Source organism: Hyperoodon ampullatus (assembly GCF_949752795.1).
Source record: "Hyperoodon ampullatus genome assembly, chromosome: 1".
NCBI classification, from domain to species: Eukaryota; Metazoa; Chordata; class Mammalia; order Artiodactyla; family Ziphiidae; genus Hyperoodon; species Hyperoodon ampullatus.
In genome coordinates this window covers 228,639,472-228,659,915 of record NC_136914.1, presented here as the reverse complement: position 1 = coordinate 228,659,915, position 20,444 = coordinate 228,639,472, and the positions used below count along the sequence as shown (strand labels likewise).

The window sequence follows — 20,444 nt, the reverse complement described above, 5'->3', positions numbered from 1 at the left end:
GAAACTAAAGACTTCCATGTGTTCGCAAGGACAGGGAACAACAGGAACTCTCACACACCACTTGTGGGAGTGAAAACTGGCAACATCCACAAAAGCTAAACGTCCACACATCCTAGGACCCAGAAATCTCACTCTAGGTGCACAGCCACCAGAAACACATACATGTACCATTAAAGCACTTATAAGAATGTTCACAGTAGCATGTTTGCAAGAGAAACGACTCAAATGTCCATCAACAGCAGAAAGGATGCATAAATTGTGGACCGTTCACATGGCGGAGTACCACACAGCAGTGGAAGTGAGCAAACAACCACTGCACACACAACACGGATTAGTTTCATGAAGAAAATACTAAGGAGTACTTACACCACGATCCTATTTATATTAAGTTCAGAAACAGGGGAATGGAATCCATAATGTCAGCAGCTGGGCTGGAATAGGGCTGCGGGTAAGGGTTGGGTGCTTTCTTGATCTGGGTCATTTCCAAGGATGTCTGCATTTGTGAACACCACTGTGCTGCACACCTGGGCATCTCCCTGTGTCCTGTTTACTTCTATCCATCTTCTCCGCATTTGGTCCCGTGCTTCCCCAGCCTGACTCGAGAGTCCACCCTCCCCAAGCCTCTCTCTGTCTACAGCCTCGCCCTCTCCCTGGAACGCTCCCTCCATCTTCTCGCTCTGAGACATGCCGACCCCCGAGTTCCCCCAAAGCCCTCTCCAGTGGCGGCTGTTCGCTCCCCAACGCCCGCTCACAGATTTTCGTCTGATGCTCCCAGACCACTGATTTCCCCCTACTTCACAACACCCCCTTCACACCTTTTCCTCTCAAACTTCCAGCACCTCAGCCACCCACACTTCACTTTCTGTTAATAATTCTGTGTTATTTCTCTGAAAAACAGAAATGCCCAGAAGAGACCGTCCACACACACCCACGAACAAATACAGCACCTGCAGGGACTGACCCCCCTTCCCTGTGGCAACGGGAGGAGCCGCTGCTTCGAGCTGGGACCCACCAAAGCAGGAGGCCCTATGCTACCTGGCCTCCTCGGGGACCATGCTCCTCCGTCAATCGTCCCTCTTCTCCCCTCTAATAGACCGCTCCCATTTTCAAACAGGAGCGCTGCAATCTCTCAGCTTAAGGAAAAAAGCGGCCCACCCTCCTCTGGCCTCTGCCGCACCTGGTCCTCCTGAAGCCGAGCCGGCTGGCTCCCTGCGCTCACTGCCTTCCGCTCTCTCCTGAGCCCCTCTAAGGACTGTCTGCTCCCACCACGTGGCAAGTGCACCTATTTCAACCCACCCAGCTCCTCTGCCACCATCACCAAACCAGTCAACTTTCTCCGTGCATGAACGTGTAAGACGTGAACCGAGGGTGTGGCCATTTATCTCAGGCTCCCTTGCTCCTGTCAGACTGGCATGCAGCCACATATTATATGACTTCATTTAAATGAAATGTGCAGAACAGGCAAATCCATAGAAACAGAAAGTAGGTTAGTGGTTGCCAGGAGGTGGGGGAGGAAAGATTGAGAAGGGACTGCTAGTGAGTTTCTTTTGGGAGTGATGAAAATGTTCTAAAATTAGCTAGTGGTGATGGCTGCACAACTCTGTGAACATACTAAAAACACTGAACTGTACATTTTAAAAGGATGAGTTTCATGCTATGTGAATTATATCTCAATAAAGCTGTTTTTTGAAAGTACACCATAAAATGATTGGATCAAGTCATTAAAAGGTCTTCTCGACTTGTAACATTTCTCGGTTATATTCTAAAAGTAGACTACATTATTTCAAGTTTTTCTAAACAAAACCCTGCTATGAATTTTTCAACAAAACACTATTTTAAATCCCCCTTCCATTTAAACCTAAAGATCCCTTGCTTTTGGTTTTGTTCTGTTTTTTTGGTTACTTCTTGCAAAGCATGTGCATAAGGAGATAAAGGCAGCAGAAGGATATGGTGAATCTTTTATTGTTGTTTATCAGGAAAATTAGTGTTTACATCATTCCCTAACTAGATGTCTTGCCTAATGAAGTTCAGCAGACTTCAAAACTTAGGAAACCACATTTAACTTGTTATTAAAATTAAAGCCCACTGGAAAATTAATCACCCTTTTCAAGGAAAATCCAATTCATACAGAATATTCCATTCTATTCCCCCCACCACATGTTAAAAATTAGAAAGTTTTAACCCAAAAGGCTACCTGCCGGTCTTAACCTTTCTCCCACACTTGAATTACAGCTAGGAGATTTTACGCTTAATTTCATGCTTAGTAATTCTTTCGGTAAATTAGAACTGGGTGGTCCACGGCAGAAGCCTGATCCAAAGCAAGCCAAAGCACTCTATAACTATGAAGGACAGGGCAATGTCTCTGTAACACAATCATCAACATACTTACTAGGCTCTTTTGAAAATTAAAAAGCAGCATCTTGCCCTAAAATGATTCCAGCCCACCTCTGCACACTGCATCTGGAGCAATTTTTATTTTTAAACACAAATGCGATCGTGCTATTTTCCCACTAAGACACATCACGTGAATCCCTACTGCCCTTAGGAGAAAGATCAAAATCCTCAGTCTCTTCTCCCCTTTCCTTTCTATGGTCTGATCACCCAGGCCTCTTTCAGGTTCCTGAACTGGTCATAATTCTTCCTGTTTCAAGCCCTCCTCCACGTTCTACTCTGCCTGGACCACGCCTCCCATCCCTCAACCCAGTCCATGCCCATCCATCCTTCACTTTAGAGCTCAAAGGGCCACTGCCCAGGGAACCCCCTTGACTCCTTCTGCAGCCCTCATCACAATGGCAATTAACTAGCTAACTGCTTCCATCCTAGGACCACGTCTATGTCTGTTGAAGAGCAGTGCTTTGCTCAGGGCACCTTCCACACCATGGATGGATGCACAAGAAGCAAGAATGAGGAGGTCAAAGTTCACTCGTTGCCTCGGGTCACTAACTATTCTCAGCACAGTTTCTACTTTCAGCCCCTCTCCCTGCTGCATGCCTAGACATGTAACAACACACAGCTCCTCCCTGGATTTCAGACTCAGTCAAACTAGCAAGAAGACAGTGACTAGTATTTTTGTCATCTACAGTAAAAAGGTCATTAACTTGAGGAATTGGTACCAAAAGAAGAATAACCTCTGTCTAAATCTGAACCTAGTCCATCACATTAGAAAAACAAGGCTGCTAATGTTTCTCCTCAAATGCCAACTTTTGTTAGCATCTGTTAGGAACACACACCGCCCTGAGATTCTTCCTTATAACTAAGTACAAAGTTAACTACATTTAAACACACATGAAAGAACTCACAGATATCTAAGTTAGAGAAACCCTAAAATAGGCAAGGTTATCAAGTAAGTGAGAACTTTACCAGGTGAATGATAAAACAAGTCAGAGTTTACCAAACTTTAAGCAATTATCTACCCCAACTTTGTGATTTTTTACTATAGAAAAAACTTGTAACAAGCTATGTTTTTTTTTTTTTTTTTTGCGGTATGCGGGCCTCTCACTGTTGTGGCCTCTCCCGTTGCGGAGCACAGGCTCCCGACGCGCAGGCTCAGCGGCCATGGCTCACGGGCCCAGCCGCTCCGCGGCATGTGGGATCTTCCCAGACTGGGGCACAAACCCGTGTCCCCTGCATCGGCAGGCGGACTCTCAACCACTGCACCAACAGGGAAGCCCGTAACAAGCTATTTTTGACCAGTAATTTCACTCAATGCATATAAATAATCCAATTTCCAAATACCTTTTCAGGAATGCATTTATTGTTTAAGGGTAAAAATTTAAAAAGTACATTCAACGACCAAAAACAACATAAAAAATGAGGTTAGAAATGTATTATTTCTATTTCAAAAAATCCGTATCTAATTCTGCCATAAAATGGAATGAAATTCTGATACATTCAAGAGAATGAGAAGACAAGCTACAGACTGGGGGAAAACATTTGCAAAAGACACATCTGATAAAGAACTGGTATCCAAATATACAAAAGAACTCTTAAAACTCAACAATAAGAAAACAACCCAATTACAAAATGGGCAAAAGACCTTAACAGACACCTCACCAAATAAGATATACACATGGCAAACAAGCATATGAAAAGATGCTCCACAGCATATGTCATCAGGAAAATGTAAAGTAACACACAATAGCGCTACACACCTATTAGAATGGTCAAACTCCAAAACCACGGACAACACCAAGTGCTAGAGAGGGTGCGGAGTGGCAGGAACTCCGTTACATCGCTGGTGGGAACGCAGAGCAGTGCGGCCACTTCAGGAGACAGCTTGACAGCTTCTAACAAAAATAAACGTCCTCTTACCATACGGTCCACCCAGCAACTTTGTTCCTTGGTATTTACCCAAAGAGTGGAAAATGTACATCCACACAAAAACCTGCACACAAATGTTTGTAGCAGCTGTATTCATAACTGCCAAAACCTGGAACAGCCAAGATGTCCTTCCGTAGGTGAAGGGGTTAATAAACTGTGGTCCATCCAGACACTGGAATATTATTCAGTGTACAAAGAAACGAGCCACCAAGCCATGAAAGGCAGGGAAGAACTTTAAGTGCTTATTACAAAGTGAAAGAAGCCAATCTGAAAAGGCTGCCTACTGTATGATTCCAACTCTATGACATTCTGGAAAAGGCAGAACCATGGAGACAGAAATAAAAAACAATCAGTGGTTGCTGGTGGGGGGGGGGGAGGAAGGGAGGGGTGAACAGGCTGAGCAAAGAGGAGTTTGAGGGCAGGGAAGCGACTCTGTATGAGACTATACTGATGGAGACGTGTCATTACACATTTGTGCAAGCCCACAGAATGTACAACATCAAGAGTGAACCCTGAGGTCGACTATGGACTATGGGTGATGATGATGTGCCCATCTTGGCTCTCTGACTGCAACACATGTAACATGCTGTTACCGCAGGGGGTGCTGACCGTGGGGGAGGTTGAAGGGGGGGTGTGGTATATGGGCAATTGCTGTACCTTTCGCTTAATTTCGCTGTGAACCTAAAATAGCTCCAGAACAATAAAATCTTAAAAAAATTCTGATACATGCTACAACTTGGGTAGATCTTGAAAACATTATTTGTAGTGAAATAAACCAGATACAGATGGACCAATATTGTATAATTCCAGTTTTATATGCAGTTCCTGGAATAGGAAAATACACAGAAAGTAGAACAGAGATTACCAGGGGCTGCAGGGAGGAGAGAAGAGGGAGTTGTTATGTAACAGGTGTGGAGTTTTTGTTGGAGATGATGAAGAAGTTTTGGGTAGAGGTAGTGGTGGTCACACAATATTGTGAATGTAATTAATGCCACTGAACTGTACACGTAGGAATAATTAAAATGATCAATATTAAGCTATGTATAGTTTATCACAATTTAAAAAAATTCACAAACCTTAAAAAAAAAAAAGCCAATTCCACGTTAGCTTGAGTGTTATTTTTTTCTCTTGTAGGTCAAATGAAACAAGGAGATGCAACCTCAGGAGCCAAGTCTGAAAGGTGAGGGCACCTGTTCTCCCTAAACCCAGCCTGCCCTCTGCCGGCCACCACCAGGCCTGCAGAGCCAGCAACCCAAAGGTAAATTTTTTTTTTTGGCCGTGCCACACACAGCTTGTGGGATTTTAGTTTCCCGACCAGGGATTGAACCTGGGCCCTTCCCTGGGCCCTCAACAGTGAGAGTGCAGAGCCCTAACCACTAGACCACTAGGGAATTCCCCCAAAGGTAAACTTTCAATGGATTTCTAAAACAACAATTCATACAATTATATTATTTTACTTAGGAACACATTTTACCCTGAACAGTACTTTAAAAGGCACACAGAAAGTCCTAAGTGGATAATTTCATAATTCCCATCAATTTCTCCTTTTCCTGCTGAATTCTACTGTGCTTTAATAGACATTAAGTAAACTGTGAATGGTTAAAATAAAGATTTTTTGCATTCTCTCATTTTCAGATTGTTATCACTACTACATACCTGAACATAACCAGGGCTTGATGGCAGAAAAAAAATCAGTGATCACTGTGGCTAATACTACTTCAAGAACTATCTCTGATATTTCAGATGACTTCGACAACTGACAGATACATGCTTTTTTTTTTATCATAACCAAAGTCAAAATCTAATAAATGTTGACCTCTAACATTCAATTAGATCCTTAAGGTCTAACAAAAGCAAGACAACTGGAGAAAAAGCAGCAGCAGTACATCTATTTCGATAAAAATTCAGAAGCAGGGAATTTAGAGGCCAACTTTATGGTAGAAGTTGCCACTGGTGAAGGAAGGAGAGAAAAGTTCAGGAAATGGAATTGGGGAGTTAAAAAGAGAGAGAACTTCAACTGTAACTTTTACATCTTAAATCTGAAACAAATATGGCCAAATGTTGAGAACATGGGTGTTTACAATTAGCATACAGTATTATATATATTTTAATAAATAAATATACCTTACATGTATATGTAACTGTATAATTAATTATATAATAATTATTGATATTATGTTAATAATATGTATATTACTACTTATTTTAAAGGACAACTATAAAGTTTATCAAAATGGGAGGTGGGAGGGACACTTCCCTGGTGGCACAGTGGTTAAGACTCTGCACTCCTAATGCAAGGGGCCAGGGTTCAATCCCTGGTCAGGGAACTATATCCCACACGCATGCTGCAACTAAAAGTGCACATGCCACAACTAAGGAGCTGGCAAGCTGCAACTAAGGATCCCATGAGCTGCAACTAAGACCCAGAGGACCAAAAAAAAAAAAAGAAAAAAGAAAAAAAAAAAGCTATAGAGGAGAAAACAGATATTGTTAAGGAAAAAAAAAGTGTGGTGGCAAATGGTTGTCTCAAGATTTAAAATATTTCTCCTAGGGACTTCCCTAGCAGTCCAGTGGTTAAGACTCTGTGCTTCCACCACAGGGGGTGTGGGTTCTATCCCCAGCAGGGGAACTAAGATCCCACATGCTGCACAGCGCAGCCAAAATGTAAATAATAAAATAAAAAAAATAATAAAATATTTCTCCTATATGTAAGGTGTATCCAAAAAAAAAAAGGAAGAAATTATGACATTTCTTTAGAACATGTAGATACACAGGTCACTGCAAATGGCCGAAACCAAGCCACAAACAGCCTCCATGAGATGGATAGTTAGGTCCATTTACAAACACACTGGTGTACCAGGTACTGAAGGCTCCCCTTTCAACAATCATCATCAGCTGGGCTGTCATTTTGCTTTGCTTTACATCTAGTTATAAATACTAGAGCTTCAGTAATATATATTCTTATGGATATCTATTTTGTCATCACAGATACCTGGAGAAGAACAATTAAAACTCGGAAAAATTGGGTTGATACAAACTACATAAAACAGATAAGCAATAGGATTTACTGTACAGCACAGGGAACTATAGTCAGTGTCTTGTATCTTATAGTATAGCAATAACCTATAATAGAAAATAATCTGGAAAAAATATACATATAACTGATTCACTTTGCTGTACACCTAAAAGTAACACAATATTGTAAATCAACTATACTCCAAAAAACCCCTAAGAAACAAAAACCTTACAAAAAAATGTTTAGGGTGTTTTCAAGTGGCAGCCTGAACAGCAGGTGTTCATAAGTAGCAGGAAGGGAAACCTTCCTCCGCTGTTACAAAGCTGGTCTTTCCCTTTTCTGAACTGGTCTTTTTCTTTTTATCATCACAAAAACAATGCTGCCTTGGTGCGGAACATTAAATAATACAGAAGCGTGTAGAATAAAAGCCAAAGTCCCTCTGATGCAAACCTGACCCCTCACTACCCCCGGTCCCCACTGATGTCAGCTATCCTGCATCTTCCAGACATTTACAACTCCACTCAGTTTTACATGCAATCACTGTTCTGTGAATTGCTTTTTTTCACCTAACACGTCACAAACTTCTCTCCGGCAGGCACAGACCCCTTTAAACCACAATATGGGTGCACCACAATCCATTTAATCACTTCACTTTTAATCACTTTTTAAATCACTTTTAATCACTTACTTTTGGGAATTTTTTCCCTGATATTTTATGGCTGCAATGCACAACTCTGTAAATACATCTTCATGAAATGCTGGTACAGGACTTCCCTAATGGCACAGTGGTTAAGAATCTGCCTGCCAATGCAGGGGACATGGGTTTGAGCCCTGGCCCGGGAAGATCCCACATGACACGGAGCAACTAAGCCCGTGAGCCATGACTACTGAGCCTGAGCTCTAGAGCCCACGAGCCACAACTACCGAGCCTGTGTGCCACAACTACTGAAGCTGGCACGTCTACAGTCCGTGCTCCGCAACGAAGAGCAGCCCCTGCTCGCCACAACTAGAGAAAGCCCGTGCGCAGCAACGAAGACCCAATGCAGCCAAAAAAAAAAAAAAAAAAGCTGGCATATTCCTGTAAGTGGAATGAGTCATAGGCTCCCAACCCTTGCTTAAGGTTTGATAGATATATGTGAAATTGCCCTCCAGAAAAATGAGTGTAGAGATACTCTTTCCAGAAATGTAAAGCAACAATAAAACCTCACCACTGCTTTAATTAAAACATCTTTGTGGGGTTCCCTGGTGGCGCAGTGGTTAAGAATCCGCCTGCCAATGCAGGGGACATGGGTTCGAGCCCTGTTCCGGGAAGATCCCACATGCCGTGAGCAACTAAGCCCATGTGCCACAACTATTGAGCCTGTGAGCCACAACTACTGAAGCCTGTGTGCCTGGAGCCCGTGCTCCGCAACAGAAGCCACCGCAATGAGAAGCCCACGGACTGCAATGAAGAGCAGCCCCCGTGCAGCAACAAAGACCCAACGCAGCCAAAAATAAATAAAAATAAAATAAATTAAAAAAGAAGTCTTTGCCCATTAATGCCCTTTCTTTGATGATTTATATGAACTCTCTTACCCCTTTTTAAAAATGAATGACACGTTTACAGATATGGTTAAAAAATGAGGACTCATCGTTTGTTCCTTTTTTACACCCCAAATTTCCACATCATTATCAGGGAACTTAATACCTTTGGGGCAGGTATCATGACTCACTAAGAATTCACAATTTATTAAAATACTTCCTATGTGCCAGCACTGTGCTACGTATAGCACAAGATATAGAATTCATACACCCGCGTTTTAGTTGTGACTTCCTTATCTCTGGAGATCTAGATAAAACACACTAAGGTCTGCTCCCCAGTCTGTGTAACTCTGACAGCCTTACCAAGCTCTCTGTGAATTTTCCAAGCTCTTCTGTTTTCACGGTCACTCTCTGAGCTCCGGCTCTCAGTATTTAGTCCAACCTATGAATCACTCCTGTTGTCCCACACTGCTCCTCTTCCACACCACTACTGACCCAACCAAGATCTCAGCTTTTTCTTAATTCCCGACAGCGGCAACAGCAACAAAAAACCCGCCTATAGAAGACACACATACAGGGGACATAACTGAAAAATTAGCACTCAAGGTTAATAAAAAATATTCAGAGATTAGTACTTATAATGTATTAAAAAGCTTTTAAAATTCATTTCTAAAAACCTCAGTAGAAAAATGGACAAGAGATACAATCTGACAATTCACGGAAGAAACAGAAATAGTTGACAAAAAAAATCTCAATTGCCAACTGTAAGGAAATGCAAACTACAACATTAAAATTGACATTAAAATAGCTAAAATTAAAAAGTTTAATATTCCCAGCATGAGTGGAGAAGGAAAAGTTTGGGGAAGGTGTAAGTCAGCACCGTCTTTTGGAGGACAATTTGGCAGCCTAAAAAGGTAAATGTTGGAGGCCTTTGAGTGTGTCTGTTTCTAGGACTCTAGCCACAGGAACGCCTGCCCCAGGCAGATGGATGGAGAAGTCTCTTTACTGCAGCATCTTTAGTAACAGCAAAACTTGGACCCACCAACGGAGGACTTGTTAAATAAATGAGTAGTCTGTACAACTATATACTCTGTAGCCATCAAAAAGGATCAAATCGAGCTATGCAAGAAGGCAGCATGGTTAAAAATACTGACGTGTGGGCTCTGGACCCAGAACACCTGGGCTGAAATCCTGACCTCAGCACCCACTAGCTCTGTGTCCTTGGGCAAGTGACTACATCTTCTGAGATTCAATGTGCTCATTTGTAAACACAAGCAACAGTAGCACTGACATCTCCAGGGGCTATGTTCAGGGTCAAACAGGCTCAAGTGTACGCACAGCTCAGCAGAAAGCCCGGGTCACTGTACGATCTCAAATTACACACTGCTGATGCAAACAAGCAAGCAAACAACATTTATAATAGGATTCACACTTTGTAGGGGATTTAAAAACCACTGCTTACACGCAAACTAAATTTTAAAACAAAAGTACATGGATAAATGAATAGGAAATGGTCTAAAAAACATACACACACTGTTAAGGGTCATTACCTCTGGGGAGGAATGAAGAAGAACTTTTGCTTTTACTCTTTTTACATCTGCATCATGTGAGTTACTTTAAATAATGAATGCTCTGCTTTTGTCTGCTGAGACAAAAACAGCAAAATCCAGTAACGATGAGAGGGGACAGTTAATCTTAAAATCTGCCCTGTTCTGTTATTCCTATTGCTAGTAGCTAGCTTCAAAGCAGTAGTTCTCAAAGTGTGGTCTGTGGACCCCTGCGGGTACCCAAGACCCTCTTCGAGGACCACAAGGTCAAAACTATTTTCACAGTAATCCGCGTTGCCATTTTCACCGTGTTGTCACCTGGATGACGGAGCAGAAGCAACGTGGCTGAAACTGCTGGCGTCCAGCATGCATCGCTCAGCAGCACGGAACCGCACCAGCGGTCCTGCTGCTCACACCACGCGGGCAGGAAGGAAAGAAAGGGAAAAAGCCAGTTTTACTGAGGAATATCCTTGATGAACCATCAAACGAATTAATTTTACTCAATCCCAACCCATTAGTATGAGTCTTTTCAATATGCTTTGTGGTAAGATGGGCGCTAGGCACACAGCAGGTTTGCTGTACCCCCGAGTACAGTGACTGTCTCAAGGAAAAGCATGTGCACGGTTGTTAGTGCTGCAGGTTAAACCAGCCATTTTCATGGAATGCCACTTTTATCTGAAAGAACAACTGACCAATTATGGTTGTTTAGATTTTGACATCTGGCAGAAATTTTCTTAAAAATAAACAAAGTGAGCCACTCACTACACAGAAAACAACTCACGGTATTTGTTGCCAATGATAAAATCCAAGCTTTCAAGAGAAATCAGAATTTTGGAAAACTTGTTTCTACTACTATTAATTTGACAGCTTCCCACTTTAAGACTTTTCTAATGAGATCAGTGGTGATTTTCTTGATCTTGTACAATGAAATGTATCAACATTTAGAAGATCTGAATAACTCAGTGTACCAATAACTCAGTGTATTTCCAAATGACCAAGGTGTGATGCTACCAAATTACCCACGTGAGCAAGGGATACAGTCAAAGTACAAGATAGAACTATGGACTTTAATGTTAACAGGGTTAAACAATTCATTGATACGGTCTCAGGTTCCAGAGTGTAACTAGAAGAAACCACCACGTGTGCAGTTCTGTTGTCGTATTAAAGTGAAATATCTACAATTACATGAAAAGGCTATTAAACCACCCCTCCCTGTTCTAACTACATGTAAGTATGAGGCCAAATTTTCTTCAAATATTTCGATAAAACAATAGTAACAGATGGAATGTAGAAGCAGACGTAGGAATCCACCTGTCTCCTATTAAGCCCTACACTTAAAACACCTGCAAAGTATAAAACAATGGCACTCTTCTCCATCTTTTTTGGTCTTGGTAAAGTTGTTTTTCATTAAAAATGCTATGATAACATGTAATATATTTATTATTAAAGTGAAATAATAAATCGTTTCAGTTGTCCTAATTTCCAATACAGTAAATATTGACAGACATAACCCTCATGAACAAAAAGCTCTCTGGTCCTCAAAAATTATTAAGAGCATAAAACCAAGAGGTTTTGGAACCCAAGGGCTTTGAGAACCACTGGCTGAGAACAGAGCAGGCAAACTACCATGTGAGGTCAAAATCCGGCCCTTGCTGATCTGTACATAGGGGTGCTGGTCCACCGCCACACCCTTATGTTCCTGGGGTCTCTGGCTGCTTTCCTGCTGCAAAGGCACAGTTGAGTTGAGCAGACGAGACAAGACTGGCCTGCAAAGTCCGAAATATTTACTATTGGGCCCTTTAAAAAGAACCCGAAAACCTCTGATTTAGTGTAAGCTCACACTGCCAGCCTTTGTTGTTGCAGTAGCTGAGCAGCTGGCATTTCTGTCTCCACTCGTACCCCGTCACCACCCATTTTCCAAAGGCCAGAGTGACCTTCCGTGAAGTTGATGTCACTCCTCTAGTGAGAATCTTAAACGTTTATGATCACATTTACTTCGAAACACAATTCAAGGTGCTCAGCACAGTATTCAAGGCCTTTACTCAGCACTCTGGTCCCTGCCAGCCCGCCCCTCGTCTCGGGCCTTCCCCTTCTTTGCCAGACGTAACACACCAAGTACTCTGGTTTCCCAGAATGCACCACGTTCTCTGCCATCTCCACTCCAAGCCCCCTCAATCTGGAACATTCTTCTCCCTTTCCTTCCTCCCTCTTCCTACACCCTGATTTCCTTCCCTTCACTCCCCACCCAAGTCCTGTGTCCTGGGCACTCAATCACATGCCCTCCACACACCCTGCTCTCACGATGGTGCCAGGACCCAACTGCTTGCCAGTCGCTGTCTAAACACAGGGTGTTGTGAGGCAGAAACTGGGTTTCTCCACTGCAACATTCAGCACGAGCAGACCTTCAGGACGCTGTTACCAACTCTGTAGATGAACCGAGCGGAAAGCCGGCCCCCATAACAACCTTCATTTTCTTAAGGCGGCTCCCTGGAGCCACACAGAGTAAGTCACTCTCCTATGCAGGAGGGTCTCTTAAGACATCAGCATTCTGCTAGCATCAAAGAGAACACAAACAACAGCTGTTGTCAAGGATGTGGAGAAAGGGGAACCCTCCTCCACTCTTGGTGGGAATGTAAACTGGTGCAGCCACTGTGGAAAACAGTGTAGCAGTTTCTCAAAAAACTAAAAATGGAGTTATCATATGATCTGGCAATTCCACTCCTGGGTATATATTTGAAAAAAACCAAAAACACTAATTTGAAAAGATATATGCACCCCAATGTCCATGGCAGCACCATTTACAATAGCCAAGATATGGAAGCAACCTAAGTGTCCATCGACAGATGAATGGATAGAGAAGATGTGGCACATCTACTACACAATGGAATACTACTCAGCCATAAAGAAGAATGAAATAATGCCATTTGCAACAACATGGAGGGACCTGGAGGGCATTATGCTAAGTGAAGTCAAAGACAAACCCTGTATGATATCCCTTATATGTTCAATCTAAAAAACACAACAAACGAGTGAATATGACAAAAAAGAAGCAGACTAACAGATATAGAGAACAAACTTGTGGTTATGGGGTGGGGGGTATATAGGGGTGGGGAAGTGGGAGGTACAAACTACTGGGTATAAGATAGGCTCAAGGATGTACTGTGCAACATGGGGAACAGAGCCAATATTTTGTAATAACCGTAAATGGAAAGTAACCTTTAAAAATTGTATGAAAAATTAAAAAAAAAGAGACACCAACATTTTAACAGCTATCAGTTACTGTGAGCCAGTGTGCCGAAGCTTTTCCTGCACCACCTGGAATCTTTCTAACGACCTGCAATGGTCACAGGAAACGGCACCCTGTTTTACAGCTGAGGAACAGAAGGTAAGTAACTGTCACGTTAACACAAAGCTAGTAAGAGGGCTGAAGTGGAATCTGTACCCAAATCTTTCAATATCTTGATTAACATCAAGTTGAAGAGCAAGCCTGACCCATATGATAAAACTAGAGAACAAGCAGGATACAGCCAATGCTAAACACCAGGACAAGCTAAGTGACAGGAAAGGATGTTAAGAGGGGCTGAGTAGTGCTTCATAAAGAAAGTGGAGTCTGACATGGATTTAGATGGATGACTAGGTGTGGAAGGAGGAAACGAAAAGAATATAGAAATCCTCCACCTGCTTTTTTTTTCTGGTCGCCCCGCATGGCTTGCGGGATTTTAGTTCCCCGCCCAGGGATCGAACCCGGGCCCCGGGCAGTGAAAGCCCGGCATCCTAACCACTGGACTACCAGAGAATTCCTGAGAAATCCCCCATGTTTTGAAAGCTCGCTGTATGTCACTTCGCTTTTACCAAAGACCTACAGCTTGCTAACTGCAAGAAATCTGAAGATTTCACTTTTGGAAAAAAAAAAAAAGGGCAAAATAAGCCTTCAGCATTTGTTTTGCAGGAAATGATTATACAGGTAGTGCACCCTGAGCAGTGAGAGGGGCCCCACCAAGCTCCTTCTCCAGGAGCTACACTGAGCATCTCAGCATCAAGCTGTGAGAGCTTTGAACTGTGTCTGAGCGTCTGGGCTTTACCTTGACTCCTTCTGTGTCATAAGGTAATTGACACCTGTGCCTAAGGTAATTATTGCTTCTCCCTTTACACCATTTCGGCTTACAAAAGGTTTTGTAGGAATGCTCTGCTTCCAGATAGGCTAGCAGGGGAAAGCTGTATTCTACGTTGGGAATGAGCCAAGATCAAGGCATGGGAAGATCACTGAATAATGATGGAAAAACCAAGAGGCCTATGGAAGGGATCTGGGGTGAGTGGAGAGATTGAGGGAGGTCGGGAAAAACTAAGAGGCTGCTACTTTCACATTTAAATATAGCTACAACTAAACCCAAACACCTCAAAATACATGAAAATTAGTGAACAGTTGTAACTAACACTTCAACAACACCTTACAGGTTCAAAAGCACAGCACTGCTTTATCTCAACAGAAATCTTATGATGTGATTTCTAGACAAGCAAGTTGAGGTTTAGAAAGGGCCTTCAAGCTTGATAAACAGCAGACATGAACTGAACCCAGAACTTCCCATCAAAACAACAGATTTTTTTTAATGGTTTTTTAATTTTTATTTATTTATTTTTTTTGTGCGGTACGCGGGCCTCTCACCGCTGTGGCCTCTCCCGTTGCAGAGCACAGGCTCCGGACGCGCAGGCTCAGCGGCCGTGGCTCACGGGCCCAGCTGCTCCGCGGCACGTGGGATCTTCCCGGACCGGGGCACGAACCCGCGTCCCTTGCATCGGCAGGCGGACTCTCAACCACTGAGCCACCAGGGAAGCCCGACTGAAAAGTTTTGCATTCACAAATATGGTATTTCATTGATTCTAAGAAGCACATTTTCCTTCATTTTCACATCTTTGAAATCACATGTATCTTATATTCAATGAAACACAATAACTTCCTGCTACTGACGCCCAAGTGCTCTTAATTTTTGTTACCCTTCGCCAATTTAAATGTTTCTTTCTTTCATAACATCTATGTAAACCCTTTCAGAAAGGCTGGGCATACCAGATTACCCAGAAACCTACATTATTTACACAACTTCCCAGACTCAAGCTTGAATTAAGCAGGTGAACCTTTAGTTTTGTTAAGCATCATGTCTTTAGAAAAAGATTAATGTCTAATTCAAAGCAATAGATTAGATCGTGAAGAAACCAGTTAAAATAAAATCATCAAATAGAAAGTCTAGACACTTAAACCTACACACTCTGAGATGAAAAGAACCAGCTGCTCTCAAGCTATGCAAAAAACTATGTCTATCCAGGCAGTAGTTCATGACAAGCCCTTCCCTCCTCTAACCCGTTCCCCCTGTTCCTCCAGAAAATCAGAAGAGCAATGAATGTACAAAAGCAGCAGACCCAGAGCTTCCCTGAAAGAGGGCAGCTGAGGTCCTGTGAGAGTAACTCGGCAGGCAAGGCTACCGTATCACTCACTTGACGTTCAGGTGTTCCCGCTGCTTTCTGTCTCTGTATTATCTATTCTTCAAATACTTTGAGAATGGCCGTTCTGAAACCCTTGTTACTAACCTTATGCCATTTTGATAGGCACTCCCTTTAAAGACAGCTCATTTTCATTTGCTTTCACAGGTCGTTTCCTGTAATTCTTGGTAGTGAGATGAGATCTCTTGAGCTTTGGAAGGACAGAGCAATCCCATGGCTGGGGAGCCACACCCCACAGTGGGCCTTCAACAGTACTGGCCACAAATGGTCACTGATGCAGCACAGCATGCATGGGCCCTGGAGCCAGCTTGCCCAGCTTCCAACGCTGGCTTGGCCACTCTGCTGACGAAGTCACCTGTCCTCTGGGCCTTGGCATCCACATCTAAAACTGGGAAGAACAAGAGTTCCTCCTTTCCAGGGTTGTGTGCAGACTGAATTAATGGGCACAAGTAACTTGAAGCAATCTCGGGAACATAGTAAGACTTAACCATCTTTACCTCCAGGCTGGGTCTTCTACAAGGCTGTGGGGCGAGGGAGGGGCACGTAGCCCTCAAGCTTTAAGTAGAGCTCACACTGCTGAAGACAGACAAGCGAAGGACTGTAATATCGTGTGACACCTGCAAAAGATGTCCATGCAGTGAAAGTTGCCCAAGGAAAGGGAGTAGGAGCTGGGTGATGGTGACTAAACATCACGTGTGAAAAATCTGTATAAATGTTCAACAACTTCCAAAGAGTAGTCATTGTTTAGAGCATAAGTATTTGGAGGTACAGGCTAACAACTACTCTCTCACTTCCTTCTGGAAGCCCCCCCCGGTTTTACTATTTTGACTCTTTGTTCATCTAGGCATAAAAGCTCACCTATTCCACCTTCAGGGGCGATGCCTACCACCCTGGCCAGCTTGTCATAGGGGAAGGAGAGGGGGCAAGTCACCAGAGACTGTCACTCACACATCTTGTCACCAGCAGGACAATTACTAATTTCCTCTTGAGCCCACCTCTATCGCTATTTGCAGGGAGATGGGAAATCCCTGGTAGCACGATGGGCTGACCTGACCCACAAGCAAAACCCTGTTGTTTCTAAAAACAAACAAACAAACAAAAAAACTCTAATAAAGATATATTTTATTAAAAAAAAAGCCATCATCAAATTTTACACATTACAATACTTTCTTCAGGTGTCCCCCCCAAAACTCTATTAGCTTTAAAAACAAAAAGGAAGTCAAAAGCCTCTCTCCACTATACCCACTCCTCAACCTTCAAAAGTCAGGGGAGACCACACTTGCCCCTGTACCCCTCATGTCCATACTCAAGCAAGGAGAGGCCCACCTCAGTCACTTTCTGATCACTCACAGCAGCGGAAAGCAGAAAGACGGTACAAAATTTAGGGTTACCAGAGAACTCTGCAAAGTGGAGCTTGGAATAGAACAAAACCTTAAAGAACGAAACATCTCACCACCCACCAATCTGAACAAATAAACGTACTAACACCTCTAGTCCTACAGCCCAAGTATCGAGGTCCAGTAACCTCCCTTAAATTGCATCTCCCGTTAATTATCTCTTATCAACACTTCTTCACCAAGGCTGAGTCTGGGCTCAGCTTCACCACCAGCTTCTTTATTCTCGTTGCTTACCAGTCGCTAGCTGTTAACAATCACTTTTTCCTTCCTTCTCATGGACTTTTATGGAAATAGTACAATTCAAACAGGTAGTATCACGGCTACTTGACGAAATAATGAATGTTATAAATGTGTTAACCCTGATAGAGGATTAAGTATGAAATAAGACAGAGAGCTGTGAATACACACGATCAAAAAAACATGTGGGGCTTCGCTGGTGGCGCAGTGGTTGAGAGTCCGCCTGCCGATGCAGGGGACACGGGTTCGTGCCCCGGTCCAGGAAGATCCCACATGCTGTGGAGCAGCTGGGCCCGTGAGCCATGGCCGCTGAGCCTGCGCTTCTGGAGCCTGTGCTCCACAACGGGAGAGGCCACAGCGGTGAGAGGCCCGCGTACCGCCAAAAAAATGTGGTAATTACCACAAAGCGATCTTACAAAATAGATAACTCAAAATACCAAACTTTTAGATGTAGTCAAAATTTTACTTAAAGTAGGGATGTAAAATTGCAAAAAGTTCCAGTTTAATTCAGAGAACAGAATATCTCCGTCAAGACTTTTTAAAAGTAAAGAATACCATTTTCGAAGTGTAACATCACACTTAAAATACACCATTTTAGTTAGACTTACATTTTAATTCATTCGGCTTATCAACTAAACCTTCTTATAAAAAGGGAAAGAAACCAGAAGTTAAGACAGGCATTAAGCCCTCCCACCTTCCTACCCGTGAGTAAACGGGTTTTGCTTTACCCCCAATAGGAATTTTGAGTAAGCTGAACGGTCACCCACTTGGCACTGCAAAGTGAAAAACAACGTACCTTATGTGAATGTAAAGAGAAATCTCAATCTCAAATCAGATACAACTTCACAAATTTCTGAAGCACCGTTTTACCTGCTTACTGATCTGAGCACTGTTTGTCTCCAGATGTCAGAGGATCTCCAGATGTCACTCTGCCAGGGGGAGGTGCAGAGGGAAGGAGGACGGAGCCAAAGGTCACGGGAGCGGGCACGGTGGAGGCAAGGCGCAGGACACCTGACCAGAGGCTGCTAGGTACTTGGGGCAAAGAAGGTGTCGCTCACGCAAACACAAATACTTTTTAAGAGAGGATTAAATTAAAGGCTCACCGTGTTGAGTAAGACGGCTGAACAACAGCAAAAGAGTCACTGCCTGACTTTACACTCCCGCGTCGCTGCACCGCGCGCACGGGCACGAGTCTAGGCGTTCTTCCTTCAGGACGACACGCGGCGCCGTGGGAAGCGCCCCCGCCCCCCGCAACGCTGCTCCCCTGCGACCACCGTTACGGAAAAGACCAACCAACCTCAACACCGCAAAGTTCAAAGGCGCAATCTGCAGCAGGAACTTTAAAACACGCCGCCGGAGAAGGAGAAAGAGCTGATAAGAAAACTGAAAAACTTCGGAACCTTAGAAAGCAATCTAAAGCACCAAGGGGTCCGACCCTGTTTTTAAAGAAGAAACTGAGGCCGGACAGGATGCCCCCATCGCACAGGTGACTGGACAGAGACCCCGACCTGACCCAGGCCGGAGCGATTCCCCACCCGGCTCCTGCCAGTCTGCAGTTACCCCAAGCTTACGTTTCTCGAGTCCCCGGCTTCTGCAGTTATTTCCGGAGCTCCAGCAAACGCAGGAGGCAGCCACTTGCAGCGCAAAGAACCCAGAATCCACTCGGGAGACCCGACATCTGCGCGCTCCGCGACCTTGGGCCCCTGACATAACCCCCGGGGCCGCCTCCCCTAGAGACCGGGCCGGCGTCGCCTCCCCGGCGGACCGGACCTCCGAGCGCGCGCCCGCCCCGCGTCCCGGCCAGGAGCGGCCCAGCCGGGCCCCGGGGGCGCCCAGGTGCGCGGCCTTACCTTCCGCCACGTCCTCGTCCACGGCCCCCTTGACCTGCGAGAAACACCACTGCAAGTCGTTGCCGCCCGCAGGGCAGCCGCCGCCTCCGGCTCCTGCGGATACACCGGGCGCGTCAGGCTCGCGCCCCTAGCCCCTCGCCCCTCGCCCGCTCCCGACTCCGCCCCGTGCGGGCCCTCACCTGCCATGGCCGGTCGGCCGGCGCGCGGCCGGGCGCGGCCGGGCGCCGAGGCGGCGGCGGACGTAGGAGGCGGCCGCGGTGCTGCTGCCGCCCAAGCACCTCAGCCCGGCCGCCGCCGCCGCCACCGCCGCCGTATTTTTTTTCCCTTTTCAAAATGGCGCCCAATGCCCGTCGTCCCGCTCGATGACGTCATCCCCCGCCGCCTCCGACAGCCGTAGGCGGGGGCGGGGCCGCCGGGAGTCTCCTCCGAGCGGAGCGGGGCGGGGCGGGGCGGGACGCACTGCCGCGGGGGCCTCCCGGTGCGCCGACTGCGCCTGCGCGCCCCGCGCCGCGCCCCGCCCCCTGGCAACGGGGCTTCAGGGCCGCCGGGGACGCCCCGGCCGGCGGGCGGCTGTGAGCCCGGAGCTTGGTGCTCCCCTGAAGATCAGCCGCGGGGCCGCTGCCGGCCGTCCGCCCCTCTGGGGAGTTTTGGAGGCCGCGAGACAGAGCCGGGCCCGTCCCTAGAGTCTTCGGCCAATGAGAGCGCGATCCTTCGGCGGAGCAGCCAATGGAGAGCGCGCTCAGTGACCGGTGGGCGGAGCTTCCGGGCCGGGCCGCACCTGGAGCGCCCCGCACCTGAGAGCATCATGCCGGCCCACCGCCCCTGGCCGCACTGCAAATCACTCTCCTCGGACACAGCTGGAGCCCCGGTAATCAGTGTACACCTGACGGCAGCCCTGCACAGAGCTCACGTTGTCTCCCAGGGTTCCTTGAGCCCCATCAGTGTAGAGTCTTAGGGAAATGGCGTTGCGGTGCAGCGTGCCCATCGCTCGTTCCTTCATTCCTGGGTGTGTTTTCCGTGGCCTTACGGAGGGATTATTCATCTGTAGGGTTTATGTGTCCGA

At 45.3% G+C, this 20,444-nt stretch overlaps 1 protein-coding gene across 1 annotated transcript in view; it reads right to left on the bottom strand.

The window, feature by feature from the left end:
* Nucleotides 1–19,694, bottom strand: part of PPP2R2D (protein phosphatase 2 regulatory subunit Bdelta) — a 44,227-nt gene extending 24,533 nt beyond the window's left edge. Inside the window, exons 1-2 of the mRNA XM_079705363.1 lie at nucleotides 19,561–19,694; nucleotides 19,382–19,474 (exon numbers count right to left, since the gene is read on the bottom strand). Coding sequence (XP_079561489.1) covers nucleotides 19,382–19,474; nucleotides 19,561–19,567 — 100 coding nt within the window. The 5' untranslated portion in view covers nucleotides 19,568–19,694. The remainder of the gene's footprint in view (nucleotides 1–19,381; nucleotides 19,475–19,560) is intronic.
* Between the last annotated feature and the right edge of the window lie 750 nt (nucleotides 19,695–20,444).